Consider the following 20,251-nt stretch of genomic DNA (forward strand, 5'->3'; position numbering starts at 1 on the left):
AAAACATTAAAAATATGAAAAACATAACATAAATACTCAACAACTAAAAAAATTAAACCATTAAAAATATAATATCGGTATAAAATACATCAATATTTATTTCAACTATATTTACTACATAGATATTTAAAACATCGAAATTTTACAAAGACGATATTCTTACCTCGATATTTAATCTTGTTGATATTTCCCCATCGATATTCCTGCTGTACACCAGTCTAACCCCTGTGGTCAGAAGCACCCACTAAGGCAAACCCAAAATCTCAACATGTGATTTCAGAAAACTTCCTTCCTGGCACAATGCTCCAAATCATTGCCCAGCGGACAATCTACAGGTACTTTCCTGCGATCATTGACCCCACCGTACTCCTGTGGCACCATCGCCACAGGATTGTAGCTGACCTGATTGTCCGCATTTACTACACACTTCCACATATTACGTAGGCTCTGCTTATGTTTAAGGATGACCACTGCCTGTACTTTTAAATGTTCCCAAGCATGTAAGCTATGCATTCAACTCCAGCTTCACCATCGAAGCTAGGGTGACCTCTATGTAAACATCGATTACCACTGCACCAGTTTCCACCTAATGCAGTACATTTATCATTCCCTGTGGACTGCCCGATGGAGGAAGGGGGGACTTTTTAGGATGAGCAGAGTCCAAATTACTTGTAATTAACAAGGCCCATTTATTTTCAATAAACAGAGGGAGCTGGTTATCGCAGAACACAATAACTAAATCCAATACACATATTTGTAAGTTACTTACCTTCATTAATGTCTTATCTGGTTGAGACTCTATCTGGCTGCAGATTCCTTACCATAGAATTATCCCAAGACATCAGACTGGATCTGGAATTTTTTTGCATCCCTGTGTGTGGGTAGGTGGTGCTGTTCTACTCCCCGTGGCATCATCGGTGGCGTCCGCACTGGAAGTGTCTTGTGCCACCCCAGCACGCTAACATCAGTTTCTTATTGCACCTTTCCATGCCAGGAGCACAAAGCCACAAAGAACACTAACCACCGGTGTTTAAAACTAGGGCCCTGAAACGGGAACAGGCATGTACCTAGAAACTTGTTCGCAGAGCGGCAAGGATGGGTGGGTTGTTAAGGAATCTGCAGCTAGATACGGTCTCTACCAGATATGACACCAGAGGCAGATGAGGTGCGGGCCCGTCACCAACATTTGTCAGTGACAGGCGCCACAGGGCTTGAAGGCTGCCTTTCTGTCACACTTCAGTACAGATTGACCCACCTGTAGTTCCAGACACGGAGGGAGCGAGGCAGATGCTGAATTCACTCCTCCCTAGGAACGGTACTCCAAGTGAGTGATTCAAATAACACACCACCCGGACTACCCCACCCAGGGAAGGGGAAAAATGGAGAAATAAAAATATAAAGGACTGGCAGCCAGAAATCATCTACAGCACAGAAGGATAAAGGAACCCTCTCTTCAGGGCTAGGATCTGTGTACTGATAGAAGCTGCCACAAACACCCAATCATACCAGGTGTAGAAAAAATAAAGTAATAAAAATAGGACAAAAAATGTACCAGCAGTACTTCAAAGTTTGTAGATTAATTGTCTAAACAGAAAGCCAAAAAAATAACGCAGAGGGCTGTACACCTCTCAGCTGCTGGTGCCTTGAGGGAAGAGAAAATACCTTAAAGGTTCAATGTCAGTCCTTACAGCAAGCACTTGCCTCCGTAATGTTCAGAAAAGATAAATCCGAAAATGCCTTTCAGCAAGGTTGAGGCTTCATGAAAATAAACACAATCCAGGAACCGTTTATCCAAGGAAAAGTCACGGTTTCACGATAAACAAAAGAAGAAATCCGGAAGCGTGAGAATGCGCTCTCAGCGCGACTCGCACAGCGCGAGTCTACCAGCTCCAGGACTGCACCACAGGTCAAAGGTGAGGAACGCCGCGGACCTCGGCAGGCGTCTCCTCCGATTTCTAGCGCGGCTCGCACAGCGCGAGTCTTCCTGCTTCAGGACGGCAAAAGGCACACAGGTGAGAGGCACCGCGTTCCTTGCAGGCGTCTCTTCTGAATCTCAGCGCAGCTTGCACAGCGCGGAGAAAGATGAAAACAAAGTCAGGGACACCGCCCTCGAAATGTTCTGAACTATCCAAGCTTAAATCCAAATCCACCAGAATACTCCACGGAACTCGAAGAAGGCTAACACTCCAGGTGACAAGCACCGAGTGTACAGGAAGTAAGGTAGTTATAGGAAAGGGAGGGGGAAAACACAGGACAGACACAAAAAACGGACACACCCACAGGCATTCTGGGACATGAAGTCCAGGTCAACCATACCTAACCCGTGACAGAACCCCCTCGTAAGGACCGACGTCTCGGCGGGCCACCAGGTTTGGTAGGATGCCTTGCGTGAAAACGCCGTAGAAGCCCAGGACAGTGCAGATTGGCACAAGGTTCCCAGGAGCGCTCCTCGGGACCATACCCTTTCCAATCTATCAGATACTGTAGAACACCCCTCACTCTCCTAGAGTCCAACACAGCCCGCACTTCATACTCCTCCTCCCCATCTATATCTAGGGGCTGGGGTCTCAAGGATGGTCTAGTGCCTCGCACATATGGCTTCAGTAGCGAAACATGGAACACCGGGTGGATGTGCCAGGAGGAAGGAAGTTGCAACTTCATGGCCACTGGATTAATCACCTCGAGAATGGGATACGGACCTACATACTTAGGCTGCAACCGTGTGTTCCCCTTAAACTTCAAGTACCTAGTGCTTAGCCATACTTTGTCTCCAGGAGAGTATACCGGTTCAGGAGTTCTTTTCCTATCTGCCTGTACTTTGTCATGATTTCTGGCCGCCTCCAGGCACTCCCTGGCCTTCTGCCCTACCGACACAAGATGAGCGTGGTGTTCCTGAACAGTAGGGTGAGCGGAGGGACTAGGATTTTCAAAGGGCAGACAATTGGGATGATACCCCTGAACACAGAAAAACGGTGAACAACCCAGTGAGGAATGAGTAGCATTGTTATAAGCGAACTCCGCCATCCACAACAATGTTCTCCACTCCTCTCCCTGCTGGAGAGTGTAACACCGCAAATATTGCTCAAGGGTTTGGTTTAACCTCTCGGTTTTACCATCTGTCTGCGGGTGATAGCTTGTGGACAATCTCGCATCGATTTTCATAATGTCACACAACGCTTTCCAGAATCTGGAGGTGAATTGTGTACCTCTGTCAGTAATGAGAACAGAGGGGACACCATGTAATCTGACTACATTCTGTAAGAAGATGGTAGCTAGTTCTCCTGATGTGGGTAACTTAGTTAAGGCAATGAAATGACCCATCTTTGTTAGATGATCAATTACCACCAATATGGTATTGTTGCCGAGACTGAGAGGCATCTCTACAATGAAATCCATTGACACAGTGTGCCATGGGGCCGGAGGAATAGGTATGGGACGTAACAGTCCACTGCTTCGCTGGTGGGTGGCCTTCCCCTGGATACAGATAGGACACCTAGCTATGTATTCTTCGATGTCCTTTCGAAGGGTTTCCCACCAAAAATGTCTTAACGTGGTCTGGTACGTTTTCTGGACTCCCATATGTCCGCTCAAAGATGAGTCATGGGTCCATTGTAATGCTTGATTCCTTAACTCATTCACAGGAAGGTATAGTCTTTTATCTCTGAAGAGTAAACCGTCTTTCACAGTTCTTTGCAAAGGCTCTTTGGCTATCCAGGTCTGCATGTCCATGACCGCCGTCTTCTCTTCCACTTCTTTCAGGAATGCTGAAGGACATGTGATCGCCGAGGCCGAAGGCAAAAAGGTCGCCTTATTCAAAATGACAGGCGGATCTTCTGTCTCTGTGGTATGTTCCTGCATAACAGAAGCAGGTCTAGAAAGGGCATCTGCTTTCCCATTTTGGGGGCCAGGACGGTATTTAATAACGAAGTCGTAATCCGAAAAGAATAAAGACCATCGTAATTGTCTTGGGGTTAATGCCTTTGCACTTTTTAGGAAAAGGAGGTTCCGGTGATCTGTGTACATTTCTACAGTGTGTCTGGCTCCTAACAAGTGGTGGCGCCATTCCTCGCATGCCCTCTTAATGGCCAGCAGTTCCTTGTCCGTAATACTGTAGTTGATTTCACTAGGAGTCATTTTCCGAGAGAAATATGCCACAGGATGCAGTTGGCCAGTCTCGGGGTGTCTCTGTGACAATATTCCACCTAAGGCGTAGTACGAGGCGTCGGTTTCCATCACAAAGGGCTGACTGGCATCGGGATGTCGAAGGATGGGGGCTGTTACGAAGCGGTGTTTTAGGTCTTGAAAGGCCACGTCAGCTGCCTCCGTCCACCTGAAGGCCACTCCTTTCTTCAACAGCTGGGTTAAAGGCTGTATTATTCCCGAAAAGTTCTTAATGAATCGCCTGTAGAAGTTTGCGAATCCCAGGAAACTCTGCAGGGACTTCACCGAAGAAGGAGGTTTCCATTGAAGTATGGCTTGTATCTTCTTTTGGTCCATTTGTAGCCCCATCGGACCGATAACATACCCTAGGAATTCCACTTCGGTTGCATGGAAGAAACACTTCTCTAATTTCGCATACAACTCATGCTGCTGCAATCGTTCCAACACTTCAGTCACATGTTGGACATGGTCTTCACGTGAGGCCGAATAAATCAAAATGTCGTCAATATAAACGATGCACGACACATCAAGTAAACCCCTCAGCACCTCATCCATAAAATATTGAAATGCTGCAGGGGCGTTACACAAGCCGAAGGGCATCACCTGATACTCATAGAGCCCATATTTTGTGCGAAACGCAGTTTTCCACTCATCCCCTCTGCGTACTCTCACTAAGTGATATGCTCCCCGCAAGTCCAATTTGGTGAATATTTTTGCATCCTTCAACTGGTCCAAAAGGACTGGAATGAGAGGGAGGGGATATCTGTTCTTTCTGGTAACTCTATTGAGAGCCCTGTAGTCGATACAGGTTCGCAATCCTCCCTCCCTCTTCGGGATAAAGAACAGTGGCGAGGAAGCAGGGGATGTAGAAGGACGAATAAAACCTGACTGAAGCATTTTGTGCAGATACTGTTGAAGATAGGTGTTTTCAGCCTCAGTGAGGGCGTATATTCGGCTACAAGGGATATTGGCTCCTGGTTCTAGATCTATGACACAGTCGTATTCTCTGTGTGGAGGTAGTTTGCTGGCTTCTTTTTCACTGAAGACATCACGAAACTTCTGGTAAGCCTCAGGGAGAGTTGTGATGGCGTTGACTTCCAAGCTTCTTCCTCCGCTAGCTAGGGCACTAGCAGGCGTTTCTGCGTTACCATCCTCGCACATGTGAAGAATGGAGCAATGCTCTGCACAATACTGCGAACTGAGAGAAACGGTTCGATCTGCCCATTTCACAACAGGGTCATGTTTGGTCAGCCAGGGCATTCCTAAGATCATTTTGAACTGGGGAGCATCAATAATATCAAAGGAAATGTACTCATAATGATTTTGTCCTATTTGCATGACCAACTGTCTCGTATGGTAGCATACTGGCCCTGATGTCAAATCGGATCCATCCACAGCCTTTACAGCTTCGGGAGTATCTTTTTGGATGCGTGGTACCCCAATACTTGATGCATATTGTTGGTCAATGAAATTGCCCGTAGCTCCTGAATCCAGCATAGCGTGTACCATTACGGGCATCATTTCTGGCCATTTAATGGTGACACACAAGTTCATGTGCGGTACAGAAGGTTGCATGGTGTTGGCCACGGCATGATAGACCTCTTTTTCTTGGTCTGGGCTCAAACAAGGGGTCTCTGGCTTGCTTGAGCATTCTCGTTTCCCGACAAGGAGAGAGGATAATCAACTGCAGGTACATTTCGTGTTGTTTTTGTCTTGGCTTTGCAGTCTTTGATGAAATGCCCCGCCTTACCACAGTACATACAAAGTTTTTGATTGCGTCTCCGGGTTCTTTCTTCTGAACTTAAGGGGCCTCTTACCCCTCCTATTTGCATTGGTTCAGTTGTATCGGGAGTCGTGGCACCCTCTGTCACTGTTTTGGGTTTGGACAAAGGGAATCTCAATTCGTAGCGATGTTTGTCGCCTTTCCGTTCTTGCAATCGGTGATCCAACTGAACTGTGAGGTCAATGAGCTCCTCACATGAGGACGGCATATTCACCACCTGAGCCAGGACATCCTTTAATTCCCCTCTCAATCCCTGATAGAACAAGGAAACTCTTTTGGCAGGAGGCCAGTCAGTCTCGACAACAAGACGATTGAAGTTTGTTATATACGTTAACAAATCCTGTGACCCTTGTTTTAGTGTGATAAGCTCTCTGTCTAAGGATAGCATATGGGCCTTTCGGTCAAACAACTTGCGCATCTCTTCGCAGAACTCATCATATTTAGCTAGGACTGGATCATTCCTATCAATAAGAGGGAACGACCAGGTGGCTGCGTTGCCGCCTAAGTAAGATAACATGAAGGCGGTCTTGGAATAGTCGTCAGGAAAGACAGCGGGTTTACACATAAAGTGTAATTTGCACTGCCCTAAAAATGTACCAAATTTTTTAGGATCTCCTAAAAACCTCTCAGGGGGAGCTAGAGGTAACTGCACTGGTTGGATAACTTGTATGGTGGAAGGGCCTTGTGTCCCCTGAGCTAGGAGGGAAGAGGTTTGAGAGGGAGGCTGTAGGGTTGCGGGCCTGATATATGGGGCGCCTTTAGAACTGGAGGGGCTAGTCCTAGTTAAACTTGATAGTTCACCTCGTAATTGACTAACCTCGTTCCTCATTTCCTGATTCTCTCCTCTGAATGTATCCACTTCCAGTCTCAATGCTGTTAGGGATTCCAACAGGGTAGTCAAGACCGTATTGGTATCCATCGCTCAGGCCGTTTTGAATACTTGGGCTTGTCACTCTGTCACACTTCAGTACAGATTGACCCACCTGTAGTTCCAGACACGGCGGGAGCGAGGCAGATGCTGAATTCACTCCTCCCTAGGAACGGTACTCCAAGTGAGTGATTCAAATAACACACCACCCGGACTACCCCACCCAGGGAAGGGGAAAAATGGAGAAATAAAAATATAAAGGACTGGCAGCCAGAAATCATCTACAGCACAGAAGGATAAAGGAACCCTCTCTTCAGGGCTAGGATCTGTGTACTGATAGAAGCTGCCACAAACACCCAATCATACCAGGTGTAGAAAAAATAAAGTAATAAAAATAGGACAAAAAATGTACCAGCAGTACTTCAAAGTTTGTAGATTAATTGTCTAAACAGAAAGCCAAAAAAATAACGCAGAGGGCTGTACACCTCTCAGCTGCTGGTGCCTTGAGGGAAGAGAAAATACCTTAAAGGTTCAATGTCAGTCCTTACAGCAAGCACTTGCCTCCGTAATGTTCAGAAAAGATAAATCCGAAAATGCCTTTCAGCAAGGTTGAGGCTTCATGAAAATAAACACAATCCAGGAACCGTTTATCCAAGGAAAAGTCACGGTTTCACGATAAACAAAAGAAGAAATCCGGAAGCGTGAGAATGCGCTCTCAGCGCGACTCGCACAGCGCGAGTCTACCAGCTCCAGGACTGCACCACAGGTCAAAGGTGAGGAACGCCGCGGACCTCAGCAGGCGTCTCCTCCGATTTCTAGCGCGGCTCGCACAGCGCGAGTCTTCCTGCTTCAGGACGGCAAAAGGCACACAGGTGAGAGGCACCGCGTTCCTTGCAGGCGTCTCTTCTGAATCTCAGCGCAGCTTGCACAGCGCGGAGAAAGATGAAAACAAAGTCAGGGACACCGCCCTCGAAATGTTCTGAACTATCCAAGCTTAAATCCAAATCCACCAGAATACTCCACGGAACTCGAAGAAGGCTAACACTCCAGGTGACAAGCACCGAGTGTACAGGAAGTAAGGTAGTTATAGGAAAGGGAGGGGGAAAACACAGGACAGACACAAAAAACGGACACACCCACAGGCATTCTGGGACATGAAGTCCAGGTCAACCATACCTAACCCGTGACACTTTCTAGTGGACATCCCTGTCACACTAGAAGACAAGTCTCACAAAACTTCGACAACAAAAGGAAAAAGGCAGTCAAAAAGTGACGGGAGTAGCTCTCTCGGGCTCTGAGCTGACTGGCATGGAAAGGAAAGAACTGATTTCAGCGCACTGGGGTGACGCCTATGAAGGCATCATGCACGTCGCTTTCAGCATGGACAATGCCACCTACCGGCGCGCAGTGGTATTGTTCCCAAAATATATCCAGATCTAGTCTGATGCCTGGGGATAATTGTGAGGTAAGGAATCTGCGGCTAGAAGTGTGCACATATATATTTATCAGGTTATATATATATATGCACACACATACATACATATGTATATATAATATATATCTATCTACATATACATACATACATATAAATGTATATACACACACTCATATATATACCCGTGATCAAGCCTTCGGCTGAAGGCGAAACGCGTTGGGCTAGTGACGAATGAGCGAAAAATAAAGCTGTTGGTTTAAGCTTTACATCTGCCTGCATGTGTGCCTCCTTACCCCCGGTGCTGGGCCGGACCTATGAGCATATATATATGTTATTCTTCATTCATTTGTTGGCATGAACTCTATGTTGAGTTATACAAAATGGTCTCTATATTTTAAAAATGCATTTATGCAGGGTATGCATCTTTATGTGCCATAATTTCTAATAATTTATACTGTGGTTTGTGCATATTATTGCTTTTACTAATAGCAAACATGTACTGCTTTACAAAATCATGTTGCTTAATTGCAAACTAAGGCGCATTAAGTCTGTTGTTAGTGTTAGTAGGCCACATGACCTTGTGGGAGGCGGCTAGGAGGCGGAGCAAATTGCACTTTAAATATCACCAAATGTAGCTACTCCTTGCATGTGAACAAGGGCTGCATAGCCCAAATTGCGTCATGGTTGGTTGCACCAGAAAAATCTGCAAATAAAATCAGTTACCTGAAGTTTGTGGTCTGTCTCCTGCTTCGCCGGTTCTAAGAGATTGGAGGCTAATATTTCCTAATACCGTAAGCCTATTGCGTATCAAACCTCAAAAGGATACTGTGGTTTTCTCACTGATAAAATTTAAACTGTTGCTATCACAAGATTGTACCTATTAAAACTTAAATATATGTTTCTTAGAGTGACTGCAGGGTCGCCACATAGACTGTTCTAAGAATCATGTCAGGTTAGACTTTGCGTCATTGATCCTTTCTCACTGGCACCGATCGAGGTGTAACACATAAGTGACATGACAGCTATTTGAACATTGCACAAGGGAGCAGGGGTTCCATACACATCATCACATGTAAATTGAAGAACTTGTCCTGTCCCAGGGCGCACCCATATAAATTTCCTCAGACACAATAAGTATCAGAGCTCCCATCCTACGTAAAGGTCTACATTAAGGGGCTCATCAGGATCGCGGTTTTCCGGCATCCTCCGGGCCGGCGGAAGCCACCGCCGGCCTGGAGGATGCGGGAAAACCACTGCTGAGCCTCAAAAGACCCACCGCCATATTAGGATGGCGGTGGGTCTTGAAATCTGTCCGCAGCTTTTCCGCCGCGGTCGCCTTCCGACCGCGGCGGAAAAGCTTTAACATGGCTGGCGGTGTCTATCAGACACCGCCAGCCATATTATGATGGTGTAAAATGTATGCTTTTCCGCCGTGGAAAAGCATACGGACCTTCACTTCGGGGGCCTGTTGCGGGCCCCCTGGGTGAAGGGGGGTGGGGGATGCACAGGGGGGGTACCTATGGTAACCACCTGCATTTGCGTGAACAAAGCAGCAGGCACCGCGCGGTGCCTGCCGCTTTGTGCATGCAAATGCACAGCTTACATTTTTAACATTGCGGTGGGTGCTGCTTCAAGCAGCACCCGCCGCAATGTTAAATGTTACAGGATGTGACCGCCAGGGTGGCGGTCACATCCTAATTTAGACGGAGGGACCACCGCTGCCCCTGCGGACGGTCCCTCCTACTCTATGGTGGCGCACGGACTCAGGTCCGTCCGCCATCATAATCCGCCCCTAAATGTGTGAATAAATGTAAATGTTAGCAGCTGAGCTACCAATGGTGGGTGTCTTTCTTTGCACAATGCCACCCTTCACATGAACACTTGCTTGGTTATTACTCCTCAATTCCCACAATTCCTTCTCATTTCACACAGACGTGCCACCCTGAGAAGCTACAAACATCAGCCCAAAGCACTCCTGGCTCATCACAAGTTCCTCTGTGTGGGGGTGATGATGACTCTGCTCAGCTAGGTCCAGGGTTATCATCATTTTACATGAGCAGTGATGATCTCAAGAGGACAAAAACACCACTGCAGATGTCCCAGGGGTGTGCTGGAATGGCAGAATGTGAGCTTGAAACACATATGGCACGTGAAATAAACACAACATGTCTCCTTACTGTCCACATCCGAAGGTAGCTGCCCAAAGAGGGTCAGGTAAGGCTGATATATCACATTGCGGAAGATCCAGTTCAACCGCTCCTCATTTTGTATCATGATGGCCTGCTTGGAGACTCCAAATGACACCACCCACACAGACAACAGGAACAGGAAGAAGAAGATGTCCTTGATCTGGAATGAGAATGGGAAATGAGGTCCTGTGAACACTTTAGCCAAGATATCCCACTCTTCTCTCAAGCCTGTGTTAACCTCTCCTGCAGGCGCGTTTGCTAGTGTTTACATCAGCGGTGCAGAACTCACTCTTCCTGACTGTTGGTCCTCAGCTCATTTGGAGAGTGCTGCTGACAGAGCCTACTCCAGTTCCATCACCAGCATACCCCGACAGCTCGATAGGGCACGGGATGTCAGAGGTGAGCCCTAGCACTTCCCACCGGCTCCTCCACTAGGGCGGAGGAGCGTCGCAGTACTGCTTTCTCGCAGTGAGAGTAGGCAAAGCAAAAAATGGTAATAACTTTTAGTTATTACCATTTTATGTTTGCTTTGCGCATTGTGGGCGGGCGGGCGCGCTGTGCAGGAGTGGTTTGCCCACTCCTGAGTGCACAAAGACTGTTTGGCCGGCTCTCTCGGACTGCCCAAACAAGACATGCGCACCCTGCATGGAGAACATGCCCCCCCCCCACTAGCCCCTGGCTGGGCGCCGTCCTGACCAATCACAATGCTGCACTGTAGCATTGTGGTTGGCTGAGGAGAGGGATCCTGGCTGCTTGGATGCTTGCTCCCTGTTCCTTTTAATGTTTTTTCTTCCCCGTGACACCTCCAGGATTCGCCCTCCTCCCGCCATGACACACCTGCAAATTCCCCCCACCCCTCGGACCCTCCGCTCTCCCACCCACACCACCCACGAGTCATGCCGGCCGCTACTGACTAAAGTCACAGGTAGGATGGCTTTTTTGAGTGTGTCACCACCAGGTTAAACTTTGACGGGTGACAGTAAAAACAATTAAGGACCCACCCACTATAGGGGAAAACTCCCATTGTGTAGGGGCATTAGTTTTACTCTTTTCATAAAACTGTCTCCAGCTGTGGGGGTTTGTCTTTGGAAAAAGTAAAGCTTGGTAAAGTTTAAGTGACGGCTCCCCTGCTTGACGGAGGCTCCCAGCAAACCTTTTCAAGATTGACAGGCAAGGCGGCTCCAGACATTGCTTAGAGTTGTCCCAGGAGCTGAAGGACAACTCTGCATGTGCCTCGGGATGGGAGGGGCAATGTCAGGATCCGCCCCTACACGTCATCATCATCATCATCGCATTTGCAGAGTCTAAACAAGCATTTGCAATGCAATAGGTGTCGCATTTGCCAAATTTAGAGCTATTGGCATTGTAAATTTTGACGTTTTTAATAATGTGTTAGTTTTGAAAATAGTTAAATAAATGGCTTTGTTATTAATAATAATAATGCTAATCTGTTATCAATTTGTATTGTTAATGAGAATGAACTGCTATGTACCGACTGCGTGAACACGTTTTGCACTGGAAAGTGAATCAGGAAAAAAACTCCCCACAAATGTTAGTAAATCTGTCTCAAAGGGTATATTTACAAGAACTAACGCCTCAGCATCAGAATGCTAGCGCCTGCCGCAAATACCCTAACAATGCCATGGATGCGCTGTATTTACAATACTGGGCTCTATGGCGCAAAGATTCATGGATACGTCAGAAATTCCAACACATATGTTGGCACTAAAGTGATGCATTGCTGGAGTTAGTCGTAAGACTGATGCAACTTCAGTAATGCGTCAGAACACAGAGGCGAGTCCCATGGGCCCAATTCAAAGAACTATCTGAAGACAAAATCCTAAACTTACTACTATTTACTAATTTTGGTATTCACAGAGGGCACTTACTCATCAATAAGTAAGTGTCTTCTGTGAATACCAAAATGGTAGTAAGTTTAGGATTTTGTTTTAAGTTAGTTCTGTCAATCCTTACGCCTGGCTTGAGAAGGTGTAGGGATTTTGACCAGATCAAGTTGTAGAGTGACGTAGTGAAAAGTTGTAAATTCCAATGTGCCATTTCTACATGGCTTTTAAAGTGGGAATGCAGGTATAATGTGGTGCTGGCCTTTACAAAGTGACGCTTTGGGCCCAATGCGTCAGTTTGTGAATATGGAGCAGTGTGGAGCACTGATTGTGCTGCTGGTCAAACAAAATGAATCCTGCAGTGTCGCTCGCTCCTTGTAAATATGCCCCGTAGTATGTAAAAGACCAGGTTTAAGATTTTAGAACCACTGTCCAAGATTATACTACTTATTGCTTTAGTGGACACTTTAATAAACTGGTTGGCCGTATTGTTGATTTTTGAGTTAGTTGCATAAACTGAAAGTTTTAGAAAAGCAAGGCACCTAACTAAAGGGTGTTATGTAACGTGTGCTTTAATGTTGCCTGTGACTACTCCTCCATGGTTCTGTATTTAAAGGGAGCCAATTTTATGTGGTTATTTTTCATAGTTGTAATTTTATTGTGAGTGATTCTTATTCAATACCAGTAACTTGTCTACCTACCTGCTTACAGTACTGCAAGTTATGTTACATAAGGGGTACAGCATGCAATCTACCAGTGCTAAGGAGGGTGGCATTTGTTCAAAGAAGCTTAGGATCAGGTTCCTGCTTAGCCTCTCCCTCTGTAGTTTTCCTCCACAGGTTTTCACCATGCAGTGTCACTCTCACATTGTGGATTTTCTCACTTCTCTGCGTTCTTGTGCGGTCATTGGTGGCTAACTCTTGTAGGGATAGTCTATGTCTAACTATTGCTGCCTTCCTTGAGGCTTTTAAGGGACAGAGGGCACTTTCTGCTGGATTTTATGTTATAGGAAAAAGAGTGTGAAGTGTTTGCACCTTCTTTCACACTGTTACACTATTAGTGCAAGAGTTAGGTTGTAGTATTTCATGTGACTTTAGTAGGCAGCAGTTAGGTGTGATTTCAATGGGTCCTGCCCAAAACGCGGATTCGCTATACATTAACTAGTCTTTCGCACAGTGCAGTACAGCACAGTTTTGCTACAGCGCTTGTGTCAATACTAGTGGCAGAGTGATGATCAACTGAGGACCAGGGCTTCTCACCATCCTCTGCATCATGATGATCTTGGGCCCGAGGACTTTGCTGACAGTGAAGATGCACATGAGGCGGAGGCAGAACACGATGAAGTCCAAAGCGAGAATGACCCTTCCAGCGTAGAGTGAGACTGTGATGCATCTGCAAACAGGAAGAGAAGAACAGCAGTCAGGACCATTGCAAAGAGGTCTGGGGCACACAGGATAACATGAACCGGTTAATAGGACCATTATAAGGTATCGGAGACTGGTGTATGAGTGTGCGACAAAATAGCCCCCATGTCGAAAGTGCATCCCGGCCAGGCTGAGGCATGGAGTCTACTAAGCATGATGTGTGTTTATATATGTGAGTGTGAGTGAAAGACTGAAAATGTGTCAAATACTGAGGGGTGCTAACACCTATTATCTTCATACTACCAGACAGAGTCACAAAACGATCTTCACACATCCATGCTCCCTTTCCCAACACCCCTGCAGTGCATGATGCCTCCCGGACAATGTACAACACACGTCAATGACAATAATACTTCAAAGGTCCAACACACCAATGCCTGGAACCTTGATGTTTGTGGGTAGACCTGTTTGTGTCTGTGTGTGTGTGTTTACAACTAAAGCAAAGGCACACCATGAAAGATTCCATCACAAACCAACACAGCAACAAATTATGTCACTGAGAGAATTGTTCTTGACAAATAAGGTGTTGACACTACCAGGAAAGGAGAAGAGGATGCTTTAATTCTGCTTATTTTTTAAATACCAGGTGCCAGAATGCATTCTGAGTTTTCATGGTTGTGCCACAACAGCAAGCAGGACAGGGAGTGTGTTGAGCTCTAAGGTGGAGATCATAACATTCAACAGTACCAGGGAATACAGGGTCTGCTGAGTTCCTGTGCTCAGTCATCAGCGGGGTCTGTCAGTCCCTCCAGTGTCCTAGTGGCATGTTGGGTTAACAAAAGACTTGCCTTCTGCAATCTCCATAATTTCCATGTGTGTCATTGTGGCACTGTGGCTCTTGCAGATGAGCACATGCTGATGCCACAGTGTGTGACCATGCATGCACTGGTGACAGTGACCTGGTGAGGTGAGGTGTGGAGGGGACAGTGCACCATGACAGGTTGCTTTGACATCACACATAGGCCTAGCCAGAAAAGGCAATGGCCTAGAGGCAGTGCCATGCTATGCCACATAGATGGCCTTTGTGATGCCTAAGGCCACAACATACCAACAACAGCGAAGAATATCATGCCCAAGGGGACGTAGCTGCTAAGTAAACACAAGGCAAGGGCTGCGGATGCTACTGGCATCAAGCACATTAATGTAAGCATGTGGAGGCAATTTTAACATGCAAACCTGACCAAAGTGTTTTTTGTTTAATGTGGACACAGTGCAAAGACAGTTTGCTGAATAAACATCCTGGTTCTGCAGAGACGATGTCACATGTTGACTGCCACCAGCAGAAGTTGGCAATTCATCATTACCTGCATCAAAAGCATTGAAGGTACCACCTTACAACAGGCACACCTGCTACCATCTGTGGGTGCCAAAGAGGAGCTACTGCAGTATGAGAGATGCAGACACAATACACACATTACCAGCAATGTGCCTGGCACAGTTAGATTTGGAATTTAAATCTCTCATCAGCCCATCTATGAAAATTCAAATTAACTTTATTGCTTCTTTAATTATTTTTTTTGTAAACAAAAAATGAAAGAGTAGAAATGCTACTTTGCCTTTTCCTATTAACACAACTGCCGTGGGTTATGCCTTTGGTGTTGCCTACTTTACTGCAGTAACACCCTTTAGTTTGCATGCTAGATTGGTAGCTAAACACTGCACCTTATCTAGAACATGGCATTCCCTTTGTCCAGGGCTAGATTCGGCATGTACCCAATTACTAGCACAGTCAATCAAACAAGGCTAGGTAACATGTGGATTTCTGATTTATGGACAACGGTGTCCCCCATAGACTCTTGTGGGCTCCTGATGTAAGAGACAACTGCTGAGAGGCATGGTCCTCTTCTTGCTGGCCTCAGCTTGGTGGAATCTCTTGCCTGTCTCTACACAGTCGTGAGTTGATCATTCAGCAAAAAGCTAATAAAACCCTCCTTGTAGCAATTAGGTCTGTAGAGCAGATGAAGACAAGGTCCTATATTTTCTTCACAACTACATGACATGACTGCACAAAATAGCCCCATTTTTAATGACAAGATCACATGTGAATTTCACAACAAATTACACATTCAGTCCGTCAAAGGTAATCCTCCATCCCAGTGGTCTGGAGAACAAACCGCTTGGGATATGGGATCCAGGAAAAAGAAAATCTGTCATCTTGTCAGTCAAACCTCCAATAACAGTCTCTGGTAAAGCTTTCTTCAAGCATTTGTGTCAGAGCCTAATTTGGGAGGCAATAAGACTATCTGAGTAAGTGTTAGATGGGCGGGCACCTTTCAGACAAAGGGTTCTTTGCATAGGACTGTAAATTGCTAGCTGTAGATGTAGTGTTGTATGGTCATGTGCAAGGAGCCTTGAATGGTGGAGTGGTGTGCCTCACTGGTTAGAGGCGGCAGACCCGGAAGCAGAGGTCGGCCCGGGACCAGGGTTCGATTCCCGACGCGGCAGGGTCTTGGGCCATGGTCAGTGGACTCGATAATTCTCGCCTCGGTGCCTACTCTAAACATGGGTCCCACTCAGCAACTCTGGGCAATAGCTTGCTTAATCTCAACTAACGGCCCCATCAGCGCCGGGGATGCTTGTCTTCACCTTGGAGATGCCCAGGAGGGACCATCTCACAGGGAAAGCCAGGATGGGTTCCCCAGCGGTATACAGCGCCGGGACGCCCCTTTGCTGGGGCAGCTGTGCGCTTTACAAGTATACGACATTTAACATTTATTCCTCAGCGGACTCCTTGCAAAGTTACACAATTGGTTGGGAGGTTCTTGGGTGTGTCTGGCTGATGTAAATACAGTTTACGACGTAATGCTTTAAGTTAACGGTTGCATGCCGAAGAATAAAGACGTTTGTTACAGTGCTCCATGTGTGGTGTGGTCATATACTTGTTCCAGAGCTGGGGAGGACGCAACAACTGGTGACGAGTAGGAGATATGTGCCCCGAAGAAATAAGACTGCTCTCCCTGAGAGTTTGCCATGGTCCAGCAAACTGCTCATGTGTGCCACGTGCACCCCAAAAAACTGTTTATCGTTGGCTTATGTGGAGTCAAAGCCCCGCTCTAGCTCTTAAAAGGCCCTTAAAGAAGGTGAAGGGCCCTACAGAGAAGCACAGTCAGAAAGCCAGACACAAGCTTACTTGTAAGGCCAAAATAAGAGATACTGGGCCCGATTCCCAGAACTAACTTAAGACAAAATCCTAAACTTACTACCATTTTAGGATTCACAGAAGGTACTTACTCATTTTGGTATTCACAGAAGGCCCTTACTCATTTCGATATTCACAGAAGTTAGGAGTCCTAACTTTAGGCCTCCTAAATTCCTTCTGTGAATAACGAAAGTCTTAATGTTAGGATTTTTCTCAGTTTAGCAGTCCTAAAATTAGGAGTCCTAATTTACTGAGCCACCGTCCATACAAAGCAGAAACACTAAAGCAGCACCAACAATGTTCGAAGAAGGACTAAAGGTAGTGATAGCCAGGTGCAAAGTAATGATAAAGGCAACAGCAACCAGGTACAATGCACAAAGTTGAGAGCGGTGATGATTTATGCAAGAGGCCAAACCGTTATCAACTGTTAAGAAAGAAAATGGCACAGTACGACATCAACTCGGGAGTTATGACCCATATGTAAGCATAGGGCTGATGCATTTCTGAAATCTCCACCAGCACTCAACAGAATCAAAAAGCAGAATAATGGCGTCAGATGGACTGCATGGATTGAAACGTTTGATGACTTCATAGATGCGCTAGAAGAAGCAGACGACAAAAGAATCATCAAATACTTTAAGAACCTTGCAGGTGATGGCGTGAAAGAAGTGATAAAGAAAATGCCATAAGCTCATACAATCAAATCAAAGAAACGTAAGAAGCCAAGTTCAATCCAATGCAAATGTCGACTATGAAAGGAATATTTTCAACTAGGAAAGAAAAGCAAGTTGGTGAAATGATGGATGAGTCTATTGAAAGACTTGATGCCCTCATCAAGCGCTGCAAGTTCAGTGTATTTGACAAAGAAGAAGCCAAGCATCTCAAAGTCATCAATGGCTGCATTTCCGATTTGTTCAGATGCCGCATGCTAAGAGAGACACCAAGTCTAGAAAAGGTACTCATGGCTGCGAGAGCTGAGTAACATACAGATCAACAGGCTGTTGAGATGGAGGTTGGAACAGACCAGAACGAATCAACATTGATCACGAAAAGTAAGCAGAAACACGAAGTAGAGAACCATAATACGATATCTCCGAAGAAAAGGAAATTGTGTTTCTGATGTGGATTCCAATTTCCACACGAAAGTAAATGTCCCACCTTTGGACAGATGTTCAAGGGCTGTGGGAAAGAAAACCATTTCATAACGGTCTGCAAAGTTAAAGAGAAACTGGATGGCAGAAAGTTCCAAAAGCATTCTAGCCATGCCCACAAGGCTAAACTGCGACATCCATTGAGGCAAGTAGAGACTAGATGAAGTTGACCGCCATCAAATTCATATTCCAAAGGAGACTTCAACATCACTATAGAGTGACAGTGAAGAAGATGGATGTGCAATAGTGATGTTTGCTGCAGAGTGACGAGCACACGTAGGATTGGATGCTTGCAAAGTAGAACACAAGCCAAAGCGACCAAACCAAACCAATTTAGACATTGCCCCAAGATCACTCTAAAGGTGAATGGCTGCCCTACAACTTTCATTATAGACAGCGGTGCATTGATTATTATCATACTGGCACAAAAATACAACAAACTGTCTCCAGTACCACTTCTAACGCCATGAAAAACAAAGGTGTTCACATGAAATGCTTCTACCCCTTTGCAAAGTCAAGGGTCATTCGTAGAGACCATGCAGTATAAGAAAAAGACAGTACAAACAACAATTCATGTCCTCCAAGGTACTTCGCCAAGTGTATGTCTACTCAGTTTCAGCACTGCTGCTAACATGAGACTGATATTCATCAACTGCAACCTCAATGCACATTCTGAAATAGTAAGTTGATTCCCATTGTTGTTTCATAGACTCTGGAAACTCAAGGCAATGAAGGTGAAACTACACATTAATGAGGAAATTCATCCTGTTGCTCAGCAGCATCGTCGGATTGCTTTTCATTTACAGGAGGCCATTGAGAAAGAACTAGAAACATTATTAAAACATGACATCATTTAGCACTCTACTGGTCTAATGCCTTGGGTTTCACTCATTGTGGTGGTGCCAAAGAAGGACAGTGTGGGTGCTAGTGCATTTGTGTTGATATGTGCCAAGCCAACAAAGAAATTGAGAGAGAAAGACATCCAGGACCACACATAGAAGACATGATTACAGAGCTGAACAGCGCTAAAGTCTTCTCCTGTCTTGATTTGAACAAAGGATACCATCAACTCGAGCTGGACGAGAACTGTAGGTACATTACTTCTTTTTCAACTCATGTTGGCTTGTTCAGATACAAAACGCTCAGCACGAAAGGAGCCTAACAAAGCTCTCACACAGGTCTCACTTCAAATGAAAAAAACTGTGAGTTACACGAGACCAAACTAAAATTCTTTGGCCATATTTTCCCTGAAAGGGGAATGACGCCTGGCCCTGTAAAAGAACAAGCATTACGATCCACTTGTCCCCCACAAGATGTAACCATGCTGCAATCCTTCTTAGAAGTAAACAAAAACAAATGGCCGGGCAGGTTGAATTATCAGAACAATATACCACCTAGTGAAATCAGTTGCTAGGTTGGACAACCATTTGTGTTGAGTTAATTCTTATTTTATAAAACTTTTTGAGGAGTTTTTTGACATCAAAACACCACACACTATTTACACAAATACATAAATACATTCAATACACTGAAATGAACATGTCAAACAAAGTAATTTAACAAAAGAATTGTCACATAAATAGTCACATAGACAACTGTACTATGCCTCAATTAGATAATTTGTTGAGGCACCAGTCCTGAATGATAATAAACACCATGTCATGAGTGATGTAATATGTGACGTCATCAGCAGTGCATTACACGCGCAAGTTATAGTGAGTCCAACTAACTATAACGTGGAATTTCAATGGTTTTATGTCAGTAAAATTTCCTGCTAACTGTAACTGGTGTGAAACCTATGGTTTTTTCAGTGAATTTAATAGGTTTTTTAAATGCTAATTCCTAACTATAACTGGTGTGAAACCTATAGTTTTTTCAGTGAATATATATATATATATATATATATATATATATATATTCAAACACAATCAGCCTCATGCAGCCAAAAATGGAGAGCACACAGGTATCCTTCCGATTATGTTTTATTGAAGACCCCTCACCCACCCGAGAGACGCGTTTCGCCTTGCGGCTCCGTCAGTGTTGGTTTGTTGTGTGTCAAGAACAGCCATTTCTACTCTCAGTGCATTTTTAGACTCTCATAAACATAGAAGCTGGCTCATTGCACAAGTTACGAATGCAGCAGCCATCTTAAAACATGTGTTATTCAATATGCATTAGAGAGGAAAGGCTTCAGAATAAAGTGCTTTCGTGCTAATTATAAAAAAGAAAAGACATATTTACAACAAACAATAAAGTG

General features: G+C 45.3%; 1 protein-coding gene across 2 annotated transcripts in view; it reads right to left on the reverse strand.

Annotated features, from left to right (window-relative positions):
* The window catches only part of LOC147693358 (transient receptor potential cation channel subfamily M member 2-like), a 624,327-nt gene that overhangs the window by 222,546 nt on the left and 381,530 nt on the right, over positions 1 to 20,251 (reverse strand). For both annotated transcript variants that reach the window (XM_086933682.1, XM_086933681.1), the window contains 2 exons: positions 13,540 to 13,672; positions 10,425 to 10,596 (listed from right to left, as the gene is read on the reverse strand). In XM_086933682.1, coding sequence (XP_086789808.1) covers positions 10,425 to 10,596; positions 13,540 to 13,672 — 305 coding nt within the window. The remainder of the gene's footprint in view (positions 1 to 10,424; positions 10,597 to 13,539; positions 13,673 to 20,251) is intronic.

Source organism: Lissotriton vulgaris, chromosome 8, assembly GCF_964263255.1.
Source record: "Lissotriton vulgaris chromosome 8, aLisVul1.2, whole genome shotgun sequence".
NCBI classification, from domain to species: domain Eukaryota; kingdom Metazoa; phylum Chordata; class Amphibia; order Caudata; family Salamandridae; genus Lissotriton; species Lissotriton vulgaris.